The sequence below is a fragment of the Lissotriton vulgaris genome, chromosome 2_1 (genome assembly GCF_964263255.1).
Source record: "Lissotriton vulgaris chromosome 2_1, aLisVul1.2, whole genome shotgun sequence".
Classification (NCBI taxonomy): domain Eukaryota; kingdom Metazoa; phylum Chordata; class Amphibia; order Caudata; family Salamandridae; genus Lissotriton; species Lissotriton vulgaris.
The window spans coordinates 384001930-384025931 of record NC_141687.1 but is presented as its reverse complement, the minus strand read 5'-3'; the positions used below and the strand labels follow the sequence as shown (position 1 = coordinate 384025931).

Genomic DNA, 24002 nt, shown 5'->3' with positions numbered 1-24002 from the left:
AGAGAAGTCACAATGGAGGGCAGGACAGAATGAGAGATATCTTAATGAAGTGAGAGAGTTGATAGCTGGGCAGAGTCATACACAGACCCTACATTGGTGAAGACAAGTCACCCTAGAAGCTAGGAGACAGTCCGCGACCACAATGACGTCCAGTAGAGCTACACAAGATCAAAGGTAAGCGGAGAAGACCAGAGGATGCACTTGAGTGAACAGGAATCATCTCGTCCCTGCCTGCGCAAACGTGTCTGAGTAGGAAGAGGCATTCCCCAGAGTACACAAGAGTTCCTGTGAGCTGTCCAGGTGTGTAAATGTATGAGTAAGCAGATATGAGAGTAGTAAGGCTGCACGAGTTTGTCCTGCACTACACCATTGTAGCAAAGTAAACATTCAGAAGTTCAACTTTTAATAGTATCCTTTAATCTGCAATTGACACAGCCTTCAGGTGTGGAACTGAGAGTGTGACATTGCGTATGTGATGTTCACACTGTCTGCAAGCGTGGCAACGTGACATAGACCTATTCTTTATTTACTGGAATTTCTCGCCTATTGGTAACTGCGACTTCTGAGACATGGCCGAGGCATTTTAAAGAATTTGGCAAGTCATGGCTCACTTCCACTACTGATCTGGATCAAAAAAGCCATCCGACTGCTTAGGATACCCTAGGGCACCTCTGTCACCGGCCCTCAAGAGGTATAGGTTGCCCACTTGCTGACTGCTGCCCACTATCACTCAGCCACACCTGCACGGGGTGTCTATGATGCATGTGTGCTCTCTATTCCCTGGCACAGGGGAGCCTCCATGCTGTATGTGGTATTTCTTGATGACTCAAGTCTCTTGACTTCAATGATTGCCACACCGCGTGGCCAATTAAAGTGCCTCACCTTGTTAATGATTCAGAGCGTTGTTACTCAATATATTCTTGCCACGCCTCTCCACACCTAGTTGCTGAACGAGGGGAGTAGTAGGGGCTCACCTAACAAGGAGCACTGTGCAGCCATGGAGGTGTTTGTTATCTGGACTTGGCTTCCAGTGGGATATGTAGGGGGCAAAAGGACGATCCAAGCATAGTCATACCCAGGCCATCTCAAGTCACGAAAACTCTTGGCCCTTCAAGGAACTGAAAGAGGCATGCTACCTCGGCCATAGGGATTGATGTGGTGGTCTGCAAAATTGCCTTTTTCCAGTATTTTAAACATTCTTTATGTTCTCCTCCTGCATCACTGTAAACAAAGCTAGGTTTACTGCCTCGATCCTGCCTGCTAATCGCGATTGAGTGCACGCTGTAGAAACTCAATTTGAACGCGATGGATGGAGGAACATGTCTGCTGTGCTGTCAAAATATTTCCCTGGTGGTGGGGACAGTCTTGGGGAAGGATCCCTGGATCAAACGCATCTCCCATCATTAGGATTTCCGAGACAAATACAAAGGGAAGGCTAAACCATTACATGCTGTGCTTGCAAGTTTAACGCTGCCAGAGACTGAGGGCCCGATTCACACAGGCACTTACGTGTAGTAAAGTTACGAGTGCGGAGTCTCCGCACCTGGGGTGGAATCTCCGCACGGCGCATTCTCTACAGTGTGCTGTGCGGAGATTACGCCCAAGTCGTGAATCAGGCACCAGGCGCGTTGCACTCTGCTGTGGAGTGTTACACGATACCTGTGAATGTAAACTGCCTGTAATGATGACAGATGTACACTAGCACAGGTGTGAGAGTTTGAAAGTAGGGCACTCTGCCTATGTGTGTGGCACTGCGCCTGCAGGTGTCACTCGCTATCCAGAGTGACCCTCCATAGCATGTGTGTCTTTGATGGTGTAGGTGTGTTTTGTGGTGTGAGACTACTACAGTGATACAATGTGTGCCAGTGTGGCCCCACCCTGTGCGTGGTCAGTGACTGTGCCTGCCCACTCGATGCTGCTAGGGGACATCTGATAACAGGTGTTCTGCCAGAGATGGCGCAAGTCATTCCGGAACGTGCGCCTGACCGGGCGTCTATTGCCAAGAGTGATGCTGAGCAGGCGTTCAAAGTGCAGGCGGATTGCTCACCTTAATTCCAGGAAAGGTAACTGCGGAGGAGGCGTACGAGCCAATCATCAGCGCTATCAAGGTGGAGCGAAGGTCTCCGAACATATTAGGGAGCTGCAGGAGGAGAGAGCAGAAGTGTCAAAGGCCACGACTGGAACGCGATAACAAAGATTTAATAATCTTTTAACGCCCAACATCTAAACACGCTGCGCGCTGCAAACCTGCAAGATTGTCTATGTGCAGGGTTGGCACGAGCAGCCGTGCTGGACAGTAAAACTTTTAACAATAGCACAGAAGACAGAACACTGTGTACCCTCCATCCCCTCGGTTTGCACAACAAAGCCATCAAATGCTCAGCAACACAGACTAAACAGCTGAGAAACAGGACACTGTGCACGGCATAACATTCAAAGTGTAACCAAAAAATGACAATGCGCTCACTCAAGGACAAACCATGATATTACAAAGACTCAAGCAAATGCGTGGAGCATTCGCAGAGAATCCAGCGAGTTTTCAAGAGGTGAAGAAACCACACCCGGATGGAAGCATATGGTTAAAGGGTGTTGATGTCAGGCACGCCTTCCTTTGCTAAGTTGCTGACAGACTGTGGACTGACTGTAGCCCCTGAAAGCTAACATGCCTTGGCCCTAAGAATGCTAAGACCATGTGTGCACTGAATGCAAGAACAGTCAGAGTCAGGAGTTGTGTCAAGGAGCCCTGATACTGAGGAAATGTTTACAGGTGGCAGCGCACACACGTCCCTAAAGAGACAGTGCCTCCCTCCTGCTCCCTTGATGAGCTACCAGCCCCCTCATTGGTCCAGCAATTGCTGGGCTCCTATTGGATAGCACCCCTTTACTTTTCTGCGTCTGGGAACAGAAGATAATATGGGCAAGAGGACTGGTGGGAGAAGAAATGCGGTGGGTGTCTCAGATTATTCAAATGAGATGCAGACAATGAGTCAATTTACAGTCTCTGAGCCATTGACAGGGTTGGGGAAGGGCTATGGAATAGGACTTAGGATGCCCTCACATTCGCTGTCACCCAACGTCATGTAGGTTATGCAGCGCCGTAAGGGAAGACATCATCCACTTGGTTGGCATATGTCCACTTTCAAAGAATGCTTGTATTTTATTATTGAAAAACATTTTTAACGACAGGTGCATCAGATCCTGTTGGATGTCCATAATAAAAGGGCTCAATCCATCTGACCCTCAGATTAACAGTACATTGATACAAGTCCTGGTTTTATACGAAACATTGTTTAAATGAAACATCCTATTACTGGAAACAATTTTATATGACTTCTGTCGATTTTATGGTAGTGACCTAAGCATAATTTGACCGCTTGATGATTTACTGATTTTCCATCAACTGGGTTACCATACAATAATTAACATACGGCTTGATGTTAAGTTTTAGCAATCACTTAGGAAGAGTTGGACAAAGTTGTGTTTATAATTGTATTAAACCACCAGTGTGTACCACATTTCTTAGAGATATTATGTGCTTCTATGTTTTGCGTACATGGCAATATTGTGATGGTTTTTATTAACTTAAAACAATAAAGTTTGATTGACTCGTGGAGAGAATGCAACTGAACCTGTGGCTAGTAGGAATTCTCCAGTGATCAGGAGACGCGCGCAGCCATCTCAGGGACAGTGCCTGAACGACACATGATACTCTCAGAGACGTCAAAAAGGACAGATATGGCAGGATATTACGGAGTCAAACATCTGAGCCTATCCTGAAGATAGGCAATGTGTAAAGAGACAGAGCCTGGTTATCAGAAAAATTCTCTATAAATAAGCTAATTGTTTCCAGCCATTTTATCCACTGTGTTCTAGATGCATAATTAACTGGATATTGTTACAATGGTTATAATAATGGATGAAATGTCCACAGGCACGAACTATATTGAGGCAATCTTCCTTCTTTAACAGTGGTCATGTACCTTCTCTTGAGGCAGGAGATTCTGGGTGTTCTAAGCAATTCAACTGTCCATCACACCTGACCTCCAGACTCCCACCTCATATTGACAATCATCAGCACCATTTATGGCCAGGCCGGGTCCTGGCAAATTGAGCAGTCGAGCACAGAGCTTTTAGAATTGCAGAATCCTTAGGTTGTTACAGTCCACTTCCTACCTAGCAGACCCTCTGATGCTCACAAATTAGCTGTAGTTGGCAGGTCTGCTCAACTGGTGATATCTTAAGCCACCCACCCTCTTGTGTGGCCTGGATAGATACCGTCGCCTGAGGAAGGCTGGTGATTTACAGCCTTGATCATGAGGCAGACTTGATCTAAACCAGAGCTAACCAGCAAATGAGGGGCCAGTCCAGGGTGAATATTGCTGTGGGTGATTGTAATGGAGAACGAGCTTTACCAGCCCTGCGCCCATCCGCAAACAGCCACACTCTTTTCATGGAGTCCCTAGAACACAGAGGTCCCTGGGATGGTTAGGATGTTTTAAAGACAAAAAGCTTCACAGACCATGGGATGTTAGGGAGATGCCCAAAATACTGGCGCGCGGTCACTGTCGGATTATATAGTGGCCTCAAAAGGCTGCCGGATTGGGGACCCCGGGATGCTGGTGCGCATGAGGAGCTCCCAGGGACCCTGCACACCGACTGACAAGCACACTGGAGAGACATCGGGGACCCCAAAATCCAGACATGCTGTGGTATGCCAGAGGAGCTGCCCTTTTTCCGAAGAACTGTCTAGTGTTAGCAGTCCCAGGGCAGGGCAATCACGGGCATCAGGCAGATGACCCGGGGTGAGCGATCAATAAGGATCATACCAGACCCGGGCAGCTTGTAAAAGACTCGAACTCAGCATCCTGCCTGCAAAGAGTTAATGCTGAGGTTTGCCTGCACGACTCGGGAGGCTTAACCACTGGCCTGTACCAGATTGAGACTGATACCACACAGAGCAAAGTTTGGCCACTTTACAGGAAATGAATGTTTTCAGAGACGGCTAAAAGAGGAAATGAAATGTCTATGCAGCAGCTTCGGATGGACTCTGTCTACAGCGTCCCTGGAACTCGGCTCTTCGTTTAAAAAACAACGTGCGACGTGCAGCAAGTGACAGGTGAACGTGCACTGAAAAACACTGCTCTTCAATAACCAATCCTGTGAACAACTCCCAATGGAAAGAGGTATCTGTCCTAAGACATATGCAAAGATCCCTGTAAATGTACTGCATGGAGGGGAGCATTGCAAATGGTGGTGTAGGAGGGACCCCACATCATTAGCGTTCATCTGGGCGGAACAGTTCCAAGTTAAAGAGCAGCAACCTGCCTGCCTTCGAAGTTCGAGGAGGAACCAAGAAAGAGCATGAAACGCCCCAGGATGTTGGGGGGTGAGGCAGAATAGAATCAAAGAGGCGTGCTGCCCTTGCCTGTGTAACGGCCTTAGAAAGCGGGGTGCATACTACCCTGGGTGTGCAAGTAAGTCAAGAAAAGGGGTGCAGAGACCTGGAATACTGGGGTCAACAACTGCTCGAGATGTTTGTGAGGCGAGCCAATAAAAGAGGGCTCCAGCCAGTCAGAGGCGGGAACCCACCAACTCCCGGAACAGTGATTGAGCAGTTCTGGGTATGTTCGAAATGGAGGGTAGAACCAGGGTACAGGTTGATGGCAAGGGTCTATGCAATAGGGGCACCTGTGCCGAATACTATTGTTTATTTCCAAAGCCACGAGCCCCTCTAAGTGCACACAGTCCAACAAAGTCCTGATTTTAATTAGAGAAATCTGTGATCTGTGTGAGAGCCTTTGAAGTACACAAATGCTGTTTATTCCTCTCCTGATCCAAGACAACCCTCCCCCCACCCCCCCGTATACGCGTAATGCCCATGAATAATTCACAGGATAAAATGCAGGTCTGGCGTAATGGTTCTCCTCTGTAGTGAAGGAGAATTTCAGCTTTCCTTAACTCAGGTGTTGTGGTAAGGGGATCGCGGAGTCCATTTTTGTGGTCATTGGTTTAGTGATGTTAGGGTCTCTTTCCTTACCACTCTGTCCTCAGGCCCTGATACATATTCTTTATGAAATTCTTTGAAGATTCTGGGACTCCCTCTTGTTGTCCTGCATAATGTTGGCCTTTCCTTCTTGAAGGACAATCTTTGGCCGGACAATCTCCATGGCTTGGGTGAACACCCTCAAAATTGAAGTGAAAAGGTAACCTTTTCATTTTTTCTTCTGCACCGGTGCTTGTGTGCAGAATTATGCCTGGCCATCTAATGGCATAAGCAAAACTTTAGCTCTGGGGCAGTAAACTTGAAAGCTGTAACCACAGAATGTCATTTCAGCACCTGTGCGATCCCAGCATGGAAAGTCAAGAATCCGTGCCAACCCATGGTGCTGAGGAGATGATTGGGATTCGTCTCTGGTGGCGTATGCCCAAGGAAAGCGACTGTTTCTTCCGAATAGGGCAACAACCCTGGAGTCCTCCAATACACACCCCAGATCCTCTTGCATCTGCCACTCATCCTGAGATATGTTTTCTGAATCTCTGAGAATCCCACATCGGCGAATATCCTAATTCAAAATTACCTGGAACCTCCTGATGAGGATCCAAATGTTTGTCCAGCAAAGAAATGTTTGATTACACACCGTCAAGAGTGATAGTTGGAAAATGAAACCTGAAATTACCTAAAACTAAAGTCATTCCAGAGTTGTGCTTTCGTTATGAAGCCATCATTATATGATGGAATAATCTGTAATTGTTGGTACCTGTAAACCTGTTTCTAGTTCTTCTGGTTCAGAATGAAGACAGTGACAGACACAAACAATCAGAAGATAAAGCTGAATCCTGGAACATTATGGGTTTACAGTCAACATCATAGAAGTGTCTCATAACAAAATAAAGTCCACGAATCAAATATCCCCCGTTTAATTTTGCGAAAAACAACTTGCAATTCCCGGCCCAACCACCAGATGGCAATAGTGTGTTTAATTGTGAATCCATAACAGATTCATGCAATAAAACCTTTGTGTGAAGCTCAACTCTATTCTTCTCGGTAACTCTGCGAGTTTGCACGTGTTTGTGCGTGCGTGTACAGGGTTCTATGAGTCACAGGAGGTATAGCGAACATTATTATAGGGTAAAAAAAACAACTTGCAATTCCAGGCCCAACCACCAGAAGGCAATAGTGTGTTTAATTGTGAATCCATAACAGATTCATGCAATAAATCTTTGTGTGAAGCTCAACTCTATTCTTCTCTGTGACTGCAAGTTTGCACGTGTTTGTGCGTGCGTGCGCAGGGTTCTATGAGTCACAGGAGGTGTAGCGAACATTATTACAGGGTATCAATTTTCTCTTCAGGCACATCCGAACTAAAAGACCACCTCCTCCTCAGTTCTGTCTGTTATTCCTCATTCTTGGATCAATGAAGCCCTGTTGTCTTCCGGTACATCCGAGGGTGTGACCTGGACAAAATCAGGGCATCTCACAGGTTTTTCGGCTTTTGAGAAAGGGTGTTAGAGGAAATGGAGCTCAGCCCCAAATTCCCATTATAGGCCAGTTTCCAGGCAATCTATTTTGCTCCCCTATGCTGGATGTTTGGGGTTTGCCAGGACCTTGTTAACAGACATGTAGATCAGCAGGGTCGGTCAACGCCAATACTCCTTTGAATGACAAGGGAGATCAGAACCAGCAATAATGCAATGGCAAAGAAAGGGTTGGGAAGTGAAACACCCTGAATGAGTCCATTGACTGCACCTGAGAGACACAGAGTCAACACAGTGAGGAACCAACAAAAGGAATCAAGTTACGTGATTAACCATGGGCCTGAAGTTATCTCCCCCCCTCCCCCCTCCACCACTTAAGTTTAACGTCTGGTGGGATCCTTCAAAGAAAGCACAAACCTGCAGTGATGAGTTTAAAAAGAGGCACCTTTGTGGACTTGTTTCATATGCAGCAGGATTTTACAAGCAGCACTGGACTCTGGAGCCAGTCGGCAACAAACAGAAGCTGGCATCGAATTGAATGAGTAAAGGACATTTTCTGAGCCATTCATGGCTCTTCAACCAATGGACGAGGAGAGCTTCAAAGGCACACTTGCTTATGCACTGCTTGAACCAAGAGCATGCTGGCAGTGCCCAATATATGCAGAGCCCATGTTCACTGAAATTTGCTTATATATGCAGTGTGCTATACATTGCCTTGCTCTCACTGTTCAGTGTGGGCAGTGCTGCAGTCTACTATTGTGCTGCTTTATTATCACTGCTGAGGTCATTAACTGATTCGGCGTATGCTTGAACTACCTTCCATTTCCATACTTGCTGCATGCAGTTTAATATGATCCTACACCACGCTGGCCCCCTGCGTGCCCCACAGCAATATATAGTGGCACTGACTGTTGCTGCAGAGTAACCCGGCAGGGACCAGCTGCATTTTGTTCTGGACACTACTCGCACATTGTTGCAGTAGGTCCAGCTGTCAGTTCTCTGGCATGTGCTAATGTTGCAGAGTCATCCTGTGCCCTGGGCACCCCCAACTGTTAGTTGGCTGGTACTGGTGGTAACTGACTCAGACTGACCCTAGGCTCTGCCTAACCAGGCCTGAGGTCAGTGCTAGGCTGAAAGAGGCACTTAGAATTCAGTGAAAACACCTACCTACATTAATGTACACTATGGGTTAAGGTACTCCTGTGATTGTCATGACGTCCCCTTTAAGGCCCTAATAGGGCAGGGGGATTAAAACTACATTTAAGTCCCTAGTATAGAATAGGGCCAGTGCTTTAAATGGGCTGGTACTGCCCGGAATACAGGCACCTTTTTATTTTGAGAGGGAGAGTACTGGCACTTCTCAAGAGTAACGTAATACTTTTAATTGGAAGCAGGTTCTCTGGCACGGAGTACCAGTACTTCTATTTTTCCATTTGAATGACTGAATAGGGCATGGCAGTTAGAGGCCAGCAGCCCTTTCTTCACTTGCATGTGTGTACTATGAAAGCCTGAGGTCAGTTTAAAAGCAGCCTTGTGTTGCTGCACTGCTTTTAAACATGCACATTGTGCCCAAACTCGACTTTGGCACTTAACAATAGATAACCTACAATGTTTGGGCATATTAGGTACCCCCAGGATCTCCCCTAGATGTCCCAGCGGTGGGGAGTCAGGTATTTATAAGGAGGACCCTTGTAAAAAATGAGTTGTATCTGCCCTGGGTTAAGTGATATTGCAAATTTCACTCCCCACATTGTGATAACGTGCTTCACAAAATCGACTTTTGTGCTAGGAGCACTGTGGAGGGACGATCTGCAATATTTTCTCATATTCAGAACCCCTAAAGTCTCCCCTAGGTGTTCTAGGGGTGGGAGAAGTCCTGTAGATATAAGCAGGGTTCTTCTAAAAGGGGTTTTTATAAGCCCTGGTCGCTTTTCCGATTGCAAATCCCCTGCCACATAGGTTAACATGGTAAGAAGTGATTAACTAATAAATCCCACTAGGAGAATTACAAAAATAGCATTCAATGACTTCCCAGAATTGCTAAATCCAACAATATGATATTGTTGAATTTCGCATAAAATGTACAGACAAGAAGTTATAAGACTTTCCTGTCTGTAAGCCGAAATTCCGCCTTCCAATGGTCTGTCCTGATTTGTCAGAGTTAAGTGGATTAGCCAGCTCTTCTGGGAGGGCAGGGTTCTGCTAAACAGGAATGCCAGAGGAGCGAGAGGGGTCGTAAACAATATACTTCAATGGAAGGAGGAGACACGTAGAAGACACAGGATCTTTTACACTTCTATTTGAACCCAACAGACAGTATATCCCGAGCTCATTTTCTCAATAATCAAAGTCTTTAAACACAAGTTGATCTTCTCAATCTTCATTTATTTCGTAGTACTTCTTCAAAGCAAAGGTCTAGCCGCCAACACGTGTTTCGTCTTGTGTGGTATAAGCCACAGACTTCCTCAGGGCAAATCACCCTAAAACCTTCTTAAATGACCAGCAACATGAGCAATAGTAATGTAAATCAGTATATTGAACATCCAAAATATATCAGTTGATCAAATCAAGGACGTGGTTGTATGCCCTCTCCAATTATCTCTTCTAGTAGTTGCTATCCATCAGCTACTTTTCAGAGACGACCGTATCGAACAATGTGATGAGTATTGGGTCATTGATAGATAGCAACTACTAGAAGATATAATTGGAGAGAACATACAACCACGTCCTTGATTTGATCACGGTCGGCCTAAAACTTTGACTTTGACCCTGTCTAGCGCGATCAGAAGTCCCAATAGGAGCGACAGGATTCTATGTGCCATATAGTGCCAAATCTTTAAAAATTCATATCTCTGGTTCCCTACATTGGATTTGTTTCATTTTGGGGTCATTTTAAAGATAATAATGTTTCCTATTTTTATAAAGTGGTGTTGGATTCTTATATTGTGGTGTGTCTTTATTATTTACTGAATTGGTGTTTTTAAATGCTTTACATACCTGTCTTTAAAGTTAAGCCTGCCTGTTCACAGCCAAGCTACCAAGGGTTGAACATGGGAATAGCTTTCTAAGACCTATTTTGAGCCCTAGACTGTGTTAGTTGCCTTTTTGCCTGTCGCAGATATAAATTTGCCAACAGCCATTTGCCAAAATAATTTCTGGGAAGTTTCAGAGACACAGGCACACTGCAGTGGAGCAAGAGAGCCAATCTGCACTGCAGTGCTAATGCCAACTACACACACACACACACCAGCCGATAGGTTACACCAGAGGTCTTCAAACTTTTTGATGCCGAGACCCCCTTGTAAAACCTTTTTAGGCGTAAGGACCCCCTTCCGACGAAAGATTCTAGAAACTGGTACTCCTCATCATAAACAACTATCGACAACCATAAATGCGCCTGTTAGACCTCATCACATCCATCCATCCATCATTCATCCACCCACACTTCCACACATCCATCCATCCTTCATCCATCCACCCTTTCATCCTTCCATCCATACATCCATCCTTCGTCCACCCACCCTTTCATCCATCCATCCACCCATCCATCATTCATCCCCCACCTTTTCACACATCCATCCACCCATCATTCATCCATGCAACCTTTTATCCATCCATACATCCTTCATCCATCCACCTTTTCATCCTTCCATCCATACATCCATCCATCCATCCTTTACCTACCCACCCGTCCATCCATCCACCCATCATTCTTCCACCCACCTTTTCACACATCCATCCATCATTCATCCATGCAACCTTTTATCCATCTATCCATCCATCCATACATCCATCCATCCTTCCTTCATCCATCCACCCTTTCATCCTTCCATCCATACATCCATCCTTCATCCATCCAACCTTTCATTAATCCATCCACCCTTTCATTATTCCATCCATATATCCATCCACCCTTTCATCTATACATCCATCCTTCATCCACCCACCCTTTCATCCATCCATCCACCCACCCATCCATCATTCATCCCCCACCTTTTCACACATCCATCCATGCATCCATCATTCATCCATGCAACCTTTTATCCATCCAAACATCCATCCTTCATCCATCCATCCACACTTTCATCCTTCCATCCTTCCATCCATCCTTCATCCATCCACCCTTACATCCATCCATTCACCCATCACTCATCCACCCACCTTTTCACAAATCCATCCATCATTCATCCATGCAACCTTTTATCCATCCATACATCCATCCCTCATCCATCTACCCTTTCATCCTTCCATCCACCCTTTCATCCATCCATCCTCCATCCACCCACCTTTTCACACATCCATCCATCCTTCATCCATCCATCCACCCTTTCATCTTTACATCCATCCACTCATCATTCATCTACCCACCTTTTCACACATCCGTCCACCCTTTCATCCTTCCATCCGTCCATCCATACAGCCATCCACCCTTTCATCCATACATCCTTCATCCGTCCACCCTTTCATCCATCCATCCACCCATCATTCATTCACCCACCTTGTCTGTGCCTCTCTCATGGGGGGTCAGTATCTCTCTGCTTCGTCTTCCTCTCTCATGGGAGGGCATCTCTGTGCCTCCCTGCTTGGGGGGGGGGGGGGGGGGGGGGGGGGAGGGTCACAGCCGGCTGTGAAAACATCTCGCCGTGAAGAACAGACTCTCAGCCACATTTCTCCTGCACAGGCGCCAGGTATGAGGGCTCGTGGGACTTGAACCAATGATATGATTGTAATGTCCTTCTGCTGTCCTTCTGCTGTTTACTGTGTATTTGTAAAGCGCTCTGATACCTACGGGTTAAACTAGCGCCATATAAAACGTTAAAAGTAAAAGTAAACCCACAGCTAATTCCATTGAACTCGAAGGGCTACAGCCTCCCCCCCCCCCCCCCCCCCTCAGCTCGTGCATGTCAGCCTGGCTGAAACAGCTTGGACACACACAAAGGCACACCAGGGTACTATCACAGGTCTTTAAAAGACCTTTACTTGTTAACGAGGCTTTGATGTTTTTCACACCTTGGTGTGAATTAGGCGGCCTCCGCCTTGAGCACCCTCGATCAGCCCGAACTGCACTCTGGCAGAATCTGCGACCCCCTTCCCAGGACTCCACGACCCCCCTGGGGGTCGCGCCCCACAGATTGAAGACCTCTGGGTTACACAAAGATAGCTATATGGAACAGACATGCAGTGACGCTCAGGCTCCTGTAGTGATGTACCTCCTTTACCCTATATTTTCAGCCTCCTTCAGGGCAGGCATTCGTGAGCTGGAACCTCCATTCTTGCAGTTTCTATAGATGTGAGCTTAATTAATCATTACCCTGAGCACAGCCGCACCTGTCACAGTAGGATGAACACCAGGAACTCTGAGGGAGGTCGTGCTGCATGCGCCATGACACTCTCGTTGCCTACTGCTGCAGTGCAGCAGTGTGCCCGGAATCTGTGCAGCTCTGACTGCCCAGTGCTGTCCCGATGCCATGTACTTTGACATGTTCAACGCATGCACTGCTGCGGTATGAGCGGTCTGCCTCACGCTTCCCAGGGAGTCACCTGTGTGCACCCTGTGTACTGTGCAAACAGAGAACTGCACCCGTGAGTCAGCATCCTTCTACCGAGGTGTCCAGGGTTCCGGCCCCAGCCCTGGATGTCCCCGCCCCTGAGCCCGGGGTCAGATCCTGTTCCTCACCTCCACAAAGCAGACAGTAACGCGATTCACGTCCTCGCGCCTCAGCGTGAAATGACCTTCCTCCCTCTCTGCGGGCATTAAAGGTCGAAGAAACTGTGCGCGGGCCTGTCGCTAAGGCCCACTATGGTCCGACCGAAGCTATTGGTCATCTAAGTCTACCTATGGATACCTCAGACAACACTCCAGGCAAAACGGACCTGGCACTGTGCCCATGCCAATCCTCGAAATGGCAGATGAAAGTCACAGGATAATAAAATGTGTGGGTCACCTTACGCCATGCTATGTTACCTGAATTCACAGAGCACGCTTCCACCGGCTCGTGGTGCTGTGGCACTTTAAGAATCGCGATGCTCTTTCTGCGAGGTTCTGTTTTTTTTTACCTTGGTTGTCCTCTTGGTGATCTGATGTTATTACTGTGTTTTGTCATTAGGAAAATATCGCCAAATCTGAGCCCAAGTTTCCGAATCAAACCCACCTGTTGCTGGTGAAGTTTAAGGCTCCATCGTTGCGTTGCTCTCCTTCATTGGGGCGCATTGTGAGTTTACGGTCAGAATAACCACAAGTCCAGCCGCCGGTCTACGGTGGAACTGAAGCCCAGCGAAATGGTTCAAGCAAAGAAGAAGCTTCACCAAGGCCAACCCAAGGATGGCAGAAGGATGCACCAAAAGGCCATCAACAATATATCCCCACTCTAAAACCTATGTTCCTATAGTTTAAAAGGCTCGATCTATATGATGCACAAAAGCTAGAGAGCCTGTGGCAGCAAGGGAGCTCCCCCTTCCTCTCTCGGGGTCTGTCAGGCAGTGTGAAGGCCGTTCAGGAGGCCCGGAGACAAAAAGAGGTGCGCAGTTGTAGCGAAGACCAGAGACGATCGCGAAGGAAACCAAAGATTCCAGAAATCAGAGGTTTACATTGGTAAGGAAAGTGTGACTGATCTGTTATTGCAAGTTTGCGGATGCAGAAGATCCAATCCTAAGCACACTTCTGCTCTCTAGTGGTGGGTCTGTAATATTACAAGTTGTTTTTCAAAAGTCTATTGAGTCAGATTCAGGCTTCCTAATATTTACTCGCGAGCATGTAATCCTTAAATCCACAGTACACTGTGGCACAAACCCAATTTTATTAGCTGTAACCTAGGCTCCCCCGGCCTATGAATTGTATGTTTTCTTGTGAAACGCATTATGATTGCTTTCCTCTTCTTATCCTCTCGCTCGAAAGATGGAGGAGCCAGGTGAACGTACAGGCTGCAAACCTATGCTTACAGGTAGAGAACCTTTACCATGTCCAGCATCTTTCTGTCATAGACTCTCAAGGTATGCATGACCTTTGAAGCCCGCTGTTGCTTTCCTGGTGCGGGGGGGGTGGTAGGGAATGGCTGAGGAGCCGAATAATGACACCTATTGAGGCCTCTGCTCTAGTGGGGTCTCTTGTCACCCGCGCTAAGCAAGGTCACCTCAGTGGGAAGGGGTTCGTGGACACGTTGATAGTTTTATTGTTATCATAACATGAGATTACAGCAGGTAAGAATGTCAAAGAAGGCCTGGCAGAAAGAGTTCATCTATTTCAGGAAGACAACTTTCCACAGCAATTCCTCGCGACGGCGGGAATGGACTGCTTCAAAAGTGGAGCAATAAAGTTTTGTAGGATTCACATTAAAATCTCATGACTCGATGCATGCACGCCCCTGACTGCTCTACCCATCAAGCAGTCAGTCCCACAACACTTGTAAGTAACGTTATGGCACTCTACCAGAATCCATGAGCTCCCCCCCTGCTGAAGTGCATCTTAGGAGCGTCCGAGTGTCTTTCCCGCATGCGCACTGCTTGTACTGCCTGGCTCGGTGTCCTCTGCCCTGGAGAGGAGTTTGGAAGGAGCTGTACTTGTCTACTTAAAGCCCACGGCCGTGTCCCCTGTGCTCGAGAGCGGGAAGGCTCGCGTGAGCCTCGTCTCTGCATTTAACACACTGCCGTGAGGATGTCCGCTCCGATCAGAGCCACTGTCAGTAAACACTTCACACAGGCTGAGCAACGAGTAAGAGAGTTTGCACTTACGGTGAGTGACGTGAAGGTCATGCACATCCCGCCGAAGCCGTTGAGGCTCAAGGAGACGAAGATGAGGACGGAGAGAGCTGGAAAGAGCAGACACTGTTTCATTATTAACGCAGAACCGAGCACAGCATCAGCTACACCCCCCATGCAAACGGCAACAAGCCGCCAAGCCACCCAACACAATACACTCCCCCACCCCCACCTCTGCGGGACAGACAGTGCCTTCTTCTTCAGATATTCAGAGAGTCTAGTAATGTAATCCAAATAAAGAAACAAGCCTGAACTGAACAAATACCAGCGCTGCATAGAGTGGATGTCATTTCCGCTGCTTTCCCCCCACTCAATCCAGTGGGCCCTCGCACCCCTCTCCCCCCAAAATCCCCCAATGCTCCCAGACTAAGTTACCCTAAGAAGGATGGACTCACAGTTTGGGTTACTGGCGGCGTAAGCAATCATCAGACACGACACCGCGAAGCAGGCGCTGCAAGAGAGAGGATGAGCAGGTTGGTTCAATACAGCGGGCTGTCACCACCCCAGGAATAAAACACAGTGCACAATCACCCTGATTACCCAGGAAGACATAAACATCTGTTATTCAGCGCCAAGATACCCAAGGGTGAACGTGCGCTTTACAAATACACATGTTATGTTATGTTATGTTATGTTATGTTATGTTATGTTATGTTAAGACAGCAAGGGGTGATTGGGAAAAGGAAGTAACAACTAGGGGTGAGGAAGAACAGGGAACTGGGAAAGATGAGGTGAAGGAAGAGAGAGAAAGGGGTTCGGTCCTCAAAGGTGAGTGACATATCTGAGATCGATTTTCTGTCATTCATTGTTATTTTTGAGGAATAACACACAGTTCCATAAGATAGTCAAAGGTGCTCTTTGTAGGAGCAGATCTCTTAAATGTGAAAACCACCAAGATTATTTACATATAATAGAGACTGCTTATTGCTGAAAGAAGCTGGTGGCCAGAGTGGATTCTTTCTTTCGGCTTCCACTCTAAAGTGACCATTTGAGCTCCAAGAGCCTGATTCACATAAGACCCCTGCACTCGTGGCGGAGTTAATATGTTCTTGCTTCAAAAGAAAGTCGATTCAGAAAAGGGGGAGGTGATGGACAGAGTATCTGAATTAAGCAGAACACTCCTACCCAGTCAACAGATCAGGGCTTGATCCATCACCGTTTTTTAGCTCACTGCACCATCCCAGCTCAGAACCTGGCTATATGCAAATTAGTCTGTCCCTGGCCCAGTGCATCATGGGAACAGGGCAAACCAAACTACCAAGCCAATTCTTATACTGGGAAGGAAACAAGCTTCCGGGGACCGGTTTCTGGCATTTCAGCCGTCTTCGGCCCGGCTTGCTAGAATTGAATCCTGATGGTGCAATCATCACATCTGAGTATACCCTTCCACGCTTATGGTGGACAAAATGATTCAGAAAGTCATCAATAATGAACCCAAGATTTTTTGCAGATTTCTATGGGAGAGGCATGTTGCCCAGAGGTTCTGGTCACCAGGAGGCAGCCCACGTCTGATAGGCCCCACGAATAGCAGGATCTCAGTTTTGTCTGCATTTAACTTTAGACAATGGTCTGGCCTTTGTTTAGTCCGGACTTACTACTTTGGTAAAGTCACTGGTGAAGTGGCTGGACTTTGGTTGTGTCAGGCCTTTGGTTAGTCATTCAGTCTGCCACTTCGGTGAGGCACTTCTGTAGTTTGCCATGTGTTTCCTCTTAGTACTCTCCTAGTGAAATGATCAGCTGGGTAATGTCAGCATACGAACATACGTTGAAACCTCATTTCCTTACTATTGTAGCAAAAGAGGCCACATAAACATTTAAAAAGTAGGGCTTAGTGAGGAGCCCTGTGGGACTGCGCATTCGGATTTATGGGAATTGGATCATAAAGAGCCCAGTTGAACTATTTACGACTAATTTTTCAAAAACGAGCCAGCCATTGGACAGCTTTGGAATGCATGCCAATGTCAACAAGCGCATCAGCAGGCGAGCCCTAACAAAAAGGTTGTTAATCAACAGACAGTGAGACACAGTGTTGAAAGCTGCTGAAAGGGCTAGTAGGATCAGGGCTGCAGACTTGCCCTGATCAACTTCTCACCTATAGTCTGGGATGGGCCCTGAGCATGTATTTTCTTTCTGGAGAAAGTTAGTGTTTTTGTTTTCTGGATAAATTGACGGACAGACAGTAAACTGATTTCGGATAAACCGTTAACATTAATGTTTAAGTTGTAAAGCGCTCCGATATCCTCCGGGATCAAGTTTGCGCTATATAAAACTTCATAAATATATAATGTCTTCCAGCACAGCTAACAACATAGACTCAGTGCTATAATTAGCCAGAAAGCCCGGCTGCTAACTCAGTTGTACTCACTTTACCGCTCCAAAACACATGCTTGAGGTCCTCTACCATCTTTCCATTTCATGCCCTACAATCGCTTACAAAAGCCCTGTGACCATTGTAGCTAGGATTAACGACATTGTGGCTTAGACTCAAAGGATGAGGTGAGCACACGTAAAGGTTGGTCCCTAACTGGTCTAATCCTAAATACATGTCCTACTGTGCCCCCAACAGCCCCATTCACTGTGGACATCAACACTTTCATAGAACTTGCCCGTTGCTACTTGAACACTGCAGGAACTTGGGTGGGACCCCAGTTCTAGTGGGTGGTGGGATTTAGGGCTAACTGGACTTAGGAACTGCATTATTAGGAGCTCAGCAGCAGGGTCACCAACCCAGCTGCCTAACCTCGGATATGAGCTGCTGAGACAAGAGAACTAATGGCTAGACATATCATAGCCAGGTAACAGCCATTTCATGCCCCTGCCTGGAACCTCTGCCTCATTGATTAGCCACAAGTAACCAAACTGTAGAAGAATTGGCAGTCTCTGAAAGTTTTCAAACACGCTTCAACACAGGTAAAACGCTGGCCACGGGGCACAATGTTAAAGAAAATCAAGTGCATCAAAGGTACGAATACGTTTGGGCTCGTGTATCTTTCTTTTAACTGCTCTTTTTATCTGCCTGTGAATGTAGGCCTATCTACCGTGGCAGTAATAGCTCTAGTTGGACATTCAATTTATTGTATGTTATTTACTGTAGCATGCTGCATCTGTTCCGGCAACAGTACCCACAATTAATACCACAAAAACCCCAAAACCTCAAAAAAGGATGCACATTCCTCTAAAGAGTAAGTGACGTTCGCAGATAGTGAGGGGTCCTGCCTTTTCTGGACGGCCCCCAAAGAGGAAAGCTTGACATCCGCTGCTGTGCGGATGGTGACAGACCCCGACTGTGCAAATGAGAAAAAATGAGAATGGGGAGGAGGCAGGTCACTGCCAGGTGATGAGGGCTAAGGGTAGGGGCTGCAAACAACAACAAAAATCACAGGCCTCCAGACAGCCCAGCAAGTAGCTAAGGAGAGGGAAGTGCCTGAATGGTCCCACAGGTGGAAATTGCTGGCCATGGATGGAGGTGAGAGGCACTGAGGGAAGCGTGACTTTATTTAAGATATGTGAAAAACCAGCCATGTGTAAGTAGATGACTGGCCCTGGTACTCAATCTCCGCTGTGGGGACTTGCTCCACTGTACCCATCTCATACAGCCTTCAAACTCCGCACTTGCTCATGAAAGTGGGAAGTGATAGTCTAGAAAGAGCCCACTTTGAAGGTGGCTAGCTCTGGGGACAGAGAGGATAGGTCGAGCAGAGGGAGGCCGCCCACCCTAGGGAGATTCAAGTCCATGGTCCTACAGACAGCAGAACTCACCTGCCCAGCAGACGCAGCTTCCGTGGTCCATACTTGTCCATGACAATACCCAGCGGCAGGGTGATGGCACTGAGCAGGAAGGAGCCCACTGTGAAGGCCAAGTTGAGCATTTCGTCCTGTTCTTTACAGACCAGCCACCCGTTCAGCTCAATCAGCATCGTCTCCTTCTCTGACTCGTTCCCCGAACTCGAGCTGTTGGTGGAGTTTTCTGCAGGAGTGGAAGGGAGGAAAAGAAAAGGAGAGATGGTAAAATGATCGCACAGATGTGGCAATAGACTTCACTGTAGGCCAGAATTCAGGGCCCAGTACTAGCAGGCACCAAAAGAACCCATAGGAATTACTGAGCCAAACATCACCATGATGGTAGAAAAGGAGCGATGGTCGCAGCCAGGGTGAGTGAATAGATAACAATGTGAAGGATGTGATGTGAGTGACAATACTGTAACTTGATAGGAGGTTCAGTGATCTCTTTGGGGAGAAGGAAAATGAGTGAATAGGTTGTTACCTTAATGGAAAACGCAATGAGAGTCACAAGGCTCTCCACTGAGATGCAGGGCCCCAAGGACGGAGGCAGAACAATGTGTTTAGTTCTTTTGTTGACCTCTGGTACATATGACAGCTGACACAGCCTAGGGTATACTAAGGTTGTGAGCACAGCCAATTGTGTTGCATCTGTTGTTGGAGGTCAATAGCTGGGGTCTGGCTCCTCAGAGAAGAGGCAGGGTATCAGAGTATCATCAGCATATATACAAGTGCTCCACTCTACAGGGCTTGGGCAAGAGGGATCCTGTACATGGTAAAGAGGCTGGGCCAGTGAACATCCGTGGGAGAAGCCATAAAGGACATCTGTGACCTTGTGAAGGCCCCAGCTTGACCTTGGTGGGAATGGCTTGATCCCTTCAATCATAGCAAGACGTTCACCGCCCCCCATGTTTCAGATGTGCTCCAGGCAGCAGAATGCTGTAATCAGGAGGGAAAGAAATGGGGCCACTTATCAGGGAGGAGGCACATACACGGGAAGACGGGCACAGGCCGTGAGGGGGCAATAGTTGAGAGTGGGGCAGTGCTTGAAATGGAAACATAGAAGTTTTTTGAGAAGTGCTGGTAGTCTCCAATTAAAAGTATTGCATTTCTCTTGAGAAGTGCCGGTACTCTTCCTCTCAAAATAAAAAAGTGCCGATACTCCGTACCGGACAGTACCGGCCCATTTGAAGAACTGGAGTGGGGGCGCGACCTGGGCTCACAAGGAGAGCAACGCACAGAAGGAGCAAGACGCGGACTGAGATGGCAAGACATACCGGGGTTAGAGGGGTGGTGCGGTGAACGAGCAGAGGAAGGGGCTTGGAGTGAGAGAAGGCAGGCGGCGGAGTTGGGATCAGCCGTAGGTAGCGGTGCAAAGACAGGCACAGTCAGGGGCTGGAGAGAGCTGGGCACCCAACACTTAGGATGGCAGGGCAGCCAGAGGATGAGAGGGTGGGGGGCGAGGGTGGGGGGTGCAGGTGCAGGGCCGCTGGGCCCGGGCAGACACTGTGTGGAGAGAATTCTATGAACGGGCAAGGAGGGGTGGATGGGCCCGCAGTCAAGGGAAAATCGGGGCGGGACACCGAATAAATGGCTGTCAAACATCAGGTGGAGTGTAAAAAACACATTCCTGAGATGACTTCACGCAACTGGCCAAGTAAACAACCCGGCGGGAGTCCAGCAGCTGAGTGACCTCCGCTGACCTCTGTTGCAGCGGGAGCTCAGCCGGGAGCTCGAAGGGGCCGCCCCCGAGCAGAAGCTGCTGTCAGCGCCTCACAAAGGAGCCGCAGGGCCCCCCCTCACAGCCACAGAAGCTCCGACCTACGTATCTTTCACTCAAGCCACTGGGCCTACCAAACAGCCTTTTTTGTCCCCTGCCCTCTCTGGGCCTTACAAGTCACGGAGCCCTCTCAAACAAGCCCCTATCCCCCGCCACAGAAGCCACTTGGACCCCGCTGAAAGAAACACGACCCCCCCATCCCACAGCAGATCTCCGGGGTCACTCAAGCAAGTAACTGAGCCAAGCTCAAAAGAAACGTTGCCTTTTCTGTGACTCCCTAACCACCCCCACAAAAAGTGCCCCCGACCCCCATCGAACACGCCACTGTGAATTCGCCCTTTAAATAAGGTCCTGCCCCCCGCAAAAGCCCTTTGCCCCCTATCAAAGTGACGCCTGACCCGCCTCACACACCAATGAGCCCTTCTCAATAAAGCCCATAGAACTGCCCGCAGCCCCTTTTCGAAGGCGTGACAAAAGAACTGGTTTGCGGGCAGGGGCGTAAGTACAATTGGTGCAACAGGTGCAGTGGATAATTGAACCCCCGACAGTGCTGTATTTGACTACGCCAACAGCAGTCAAGGGGGTCATTTCTCCTTGCTTGCACCAAGGCACTGTTTGCAGTTTGGCTCGGGAACTCCTCTCTCTAGTATGAGGGACCCCATATTTTGATTAGACATGTTTTTGCTTTTTCCTATAGTTTTCTCAGGATGAGAGTGAGTTTTGCCTCCTTGCTGTTTCTAAGAAACCTTTCCTTTCCCAAGCACAACACGCGAGTTTCCCTAATAAAGGCATGGTGGTGTAAAATACAGGGCCTGGGTACCCAATTCTCCCTGACCAGGCTGTTGGCAGATTTGGGTCTATCGGGGACTGTGGTCTGAACTATGTAGGAGGGCCAAACTTTAATTCCGGCCTTTGGTCACTCGTTCTGAACTTGGCTAGCATATGTCCAAGACCGTTATTTAATGGGCCATCTAATAAGTGATGTCACAATGTCTTTAACAACCCAAAGAGGCATCAGGAAAAAAGAGTCGGTCCAGAATCCTTATGGTTGGTGACCTCTGATGGATGATGCAAGACTGGCTAAAAGGGCAATCGTTGTTTTTTCATTTCAATGGGTGGCCCCTATAAGATATTGATATTTTGCAACTTTCTTATATCGTGCATCTTATTCGAAGCAGCCCAGCTTGTTTAACGACCCTCTGTTCCTAGCAAGTGGGGCTGTACACCTCTGCCCCCAGCTGTGACCGCTAGAAGACTATTTAATCTCCTGGCAGGGTACCTCAGTAAGCCTTGCAACACTCTTGGTGTGTCTCATAAAAAGCTAAATAATTGCATTTTGGGAGTTACTGTGCAATTTCTATTAATTTATTTGGGTTTCTTGATGTAATTCAGGCTGACAACTTCTACGGTGAGAGGTCATTTGTTGGTTCACTGGGCACCAAGCTGTGCTGTTGAGAATGGTTAGTTGATGGTACTGGGGATTCTAATTAATGCTGCAGTGGGGTGTTGTGCGGTGATGCTTGGAGGTTCTCAGTGGTACTCCTGAGCTGGTGGTCACAGAGGAGGTGGCCAGGTCTGTTCCCAATGGCCTCTGCAGTGCGCTGTCAGGCTGCGCTGCTATTAGGCCATGCTGGGCTGTACTAGCTGAGGACACGCCAGATGCAGCTGTTCTTGGTAGAGGTTGCGCTGGAATATAGGACTACAGACGCTCCTTAATGAGACTGATTTTATGAGCACGTAGTGTCTGGTAGTAGAAGTTATTTGGGTCACTCTTCTTAATATAGCCCCAGCACATGAATAGGTGCGGCACTCATCATTGGTGCAGAGGGCACCTCCCTGGCTCTGATCTGGATGTGCCCTTTCTGATTAGAACTTGTTGACAGTCTGACCCTGCAGATGTTCCCGTCAGAGGGTCGAGGTATATGTCTGCATACAACACCCATGCTATTTCTGAGCCGTCTAGCAGATGGCCGCCATCTTCCCTTCCATCTTCCGAGCAGCGCGGATCCCCCCCCCCCCCCCCCCTTCCTTTGCCATGTTCCATCTTTAACTTCACTTTGTTTATTTGCTCTTTCCAATTGTCCATTCGTTTTCCCACTTCCCTTCTCAACACTTGCCTCGATTTCCAATGCAACACAAGGCACTTTGTCGGCATGGTAAGCCGATATCGTCAGGGGAAATGCACCCAAAATTGTTGTTCATTTATTACATTTTGGCGCACATGTTAGTGAGAATATAGCACGCTACAGTTGATGGAATGATAAAAATTGAATAGTGCGCCGAATTTACAATTGACATTGTGTGAGAATGCATATAGGAAGAGCATATTAAAAGTCATGACTGTCTGTAGAAGCGAAAATAAATTTATATTTGCTGTTTAGAATAATGGAGAGCGTAGCTGCTTAGTGAGTTAAGAGCCCTTATTCACGGAGTGTACATTCTTTCATTCCTTTTTTAAAGTCAAGGTTTGAGGGGGCTGTTGGTTCCTTGGAAGGTTATGCAACATTTTGTGAATATCCCTCTCTTCTGTGTACACAGAAGCACTTCAGGCAGTGTGAGATTATAAATACAGTAGTGGAATTTGTAGTCCACCCCTAGTTTCCAAATAATTGTTGTCCACTGCAGCATCTCTCTGCGCCTGCCTACTTGCATCACTGCCCTCCCCAGGCCCCAGTACGACACAATACAACGTATTTCACTGGCAAGAAAACTCAGGCAAGTATTGGCAAAGTAAATGCGCGCAGTATACAAAGTAATACATGAGTATCAAGGATGCTTCTGAACTAGGCCGCATTTCTTTCAGGCTATTCTCTCTCTGGTCCACGCTGTTTCCGGTATCACCCGAAGACACGAAGACTACCTTGTGGCTCCCTTGTTCCTGCCTTTTCATCACCTCCCGACTCCCCTCCCCCTTACTCATTTTTTTGAGCTGTTTGCTACCCACCCCCACTCTTCAGACAGGCAGGTTATCAGTTTGGATAGGGTTACAACAGGAAACAGATGTGGGTGAAAGGTCGGAAGAAGCAGAACAACAAGACGCAGCCCAGGCTGAGTCAGCACAGAGAGCGCGGCTGCGGCGTCGGGGTAGGCGCGAGCTGTCTCTGCGGATCCTCGCGCCGGGCCGGGCCTGCGAGCTCGAGCTGTGCAGGTGATCAGCTGTGCCGGACATGTGCTGCGCTTAGTTCTGCTGGGCATGGGAGACCACAAAGTC

The 24002-nt window shown here is 47.8% G+C and overlaps 1 protein-coding gene across 1 annotated transcript in view; it reads right to left on the bottom strand.

Moving 5' to 3' along the window:
* Nucleotides 1-24002, bottom strand: part of SLC43A2 (solute carrier family 43 member 2) — a 74352-nt gene that overhangs the window by 40325 nt on the left and 10025 nt on the right. The window contains exons 3-6 of the mRNA XM_086955212.1: nt 18991-19198; nt 15627-15682; nt 15205-15281; nt 2048-2140 (exon numbers count right to left, since the gene is read on the bottom strand). Coding sequence (XP_086811338.1) covers nt 2048-2140; nt 15205-15281; nt 15627-15682; nt 18991-19198 — 434 coding nt within the window. The remainder of the gene's footprint in view (nt 1-2047; nt 2141-15204; nt 15282-15626; nt 15683-18990; nt 19199-24002) is intronic.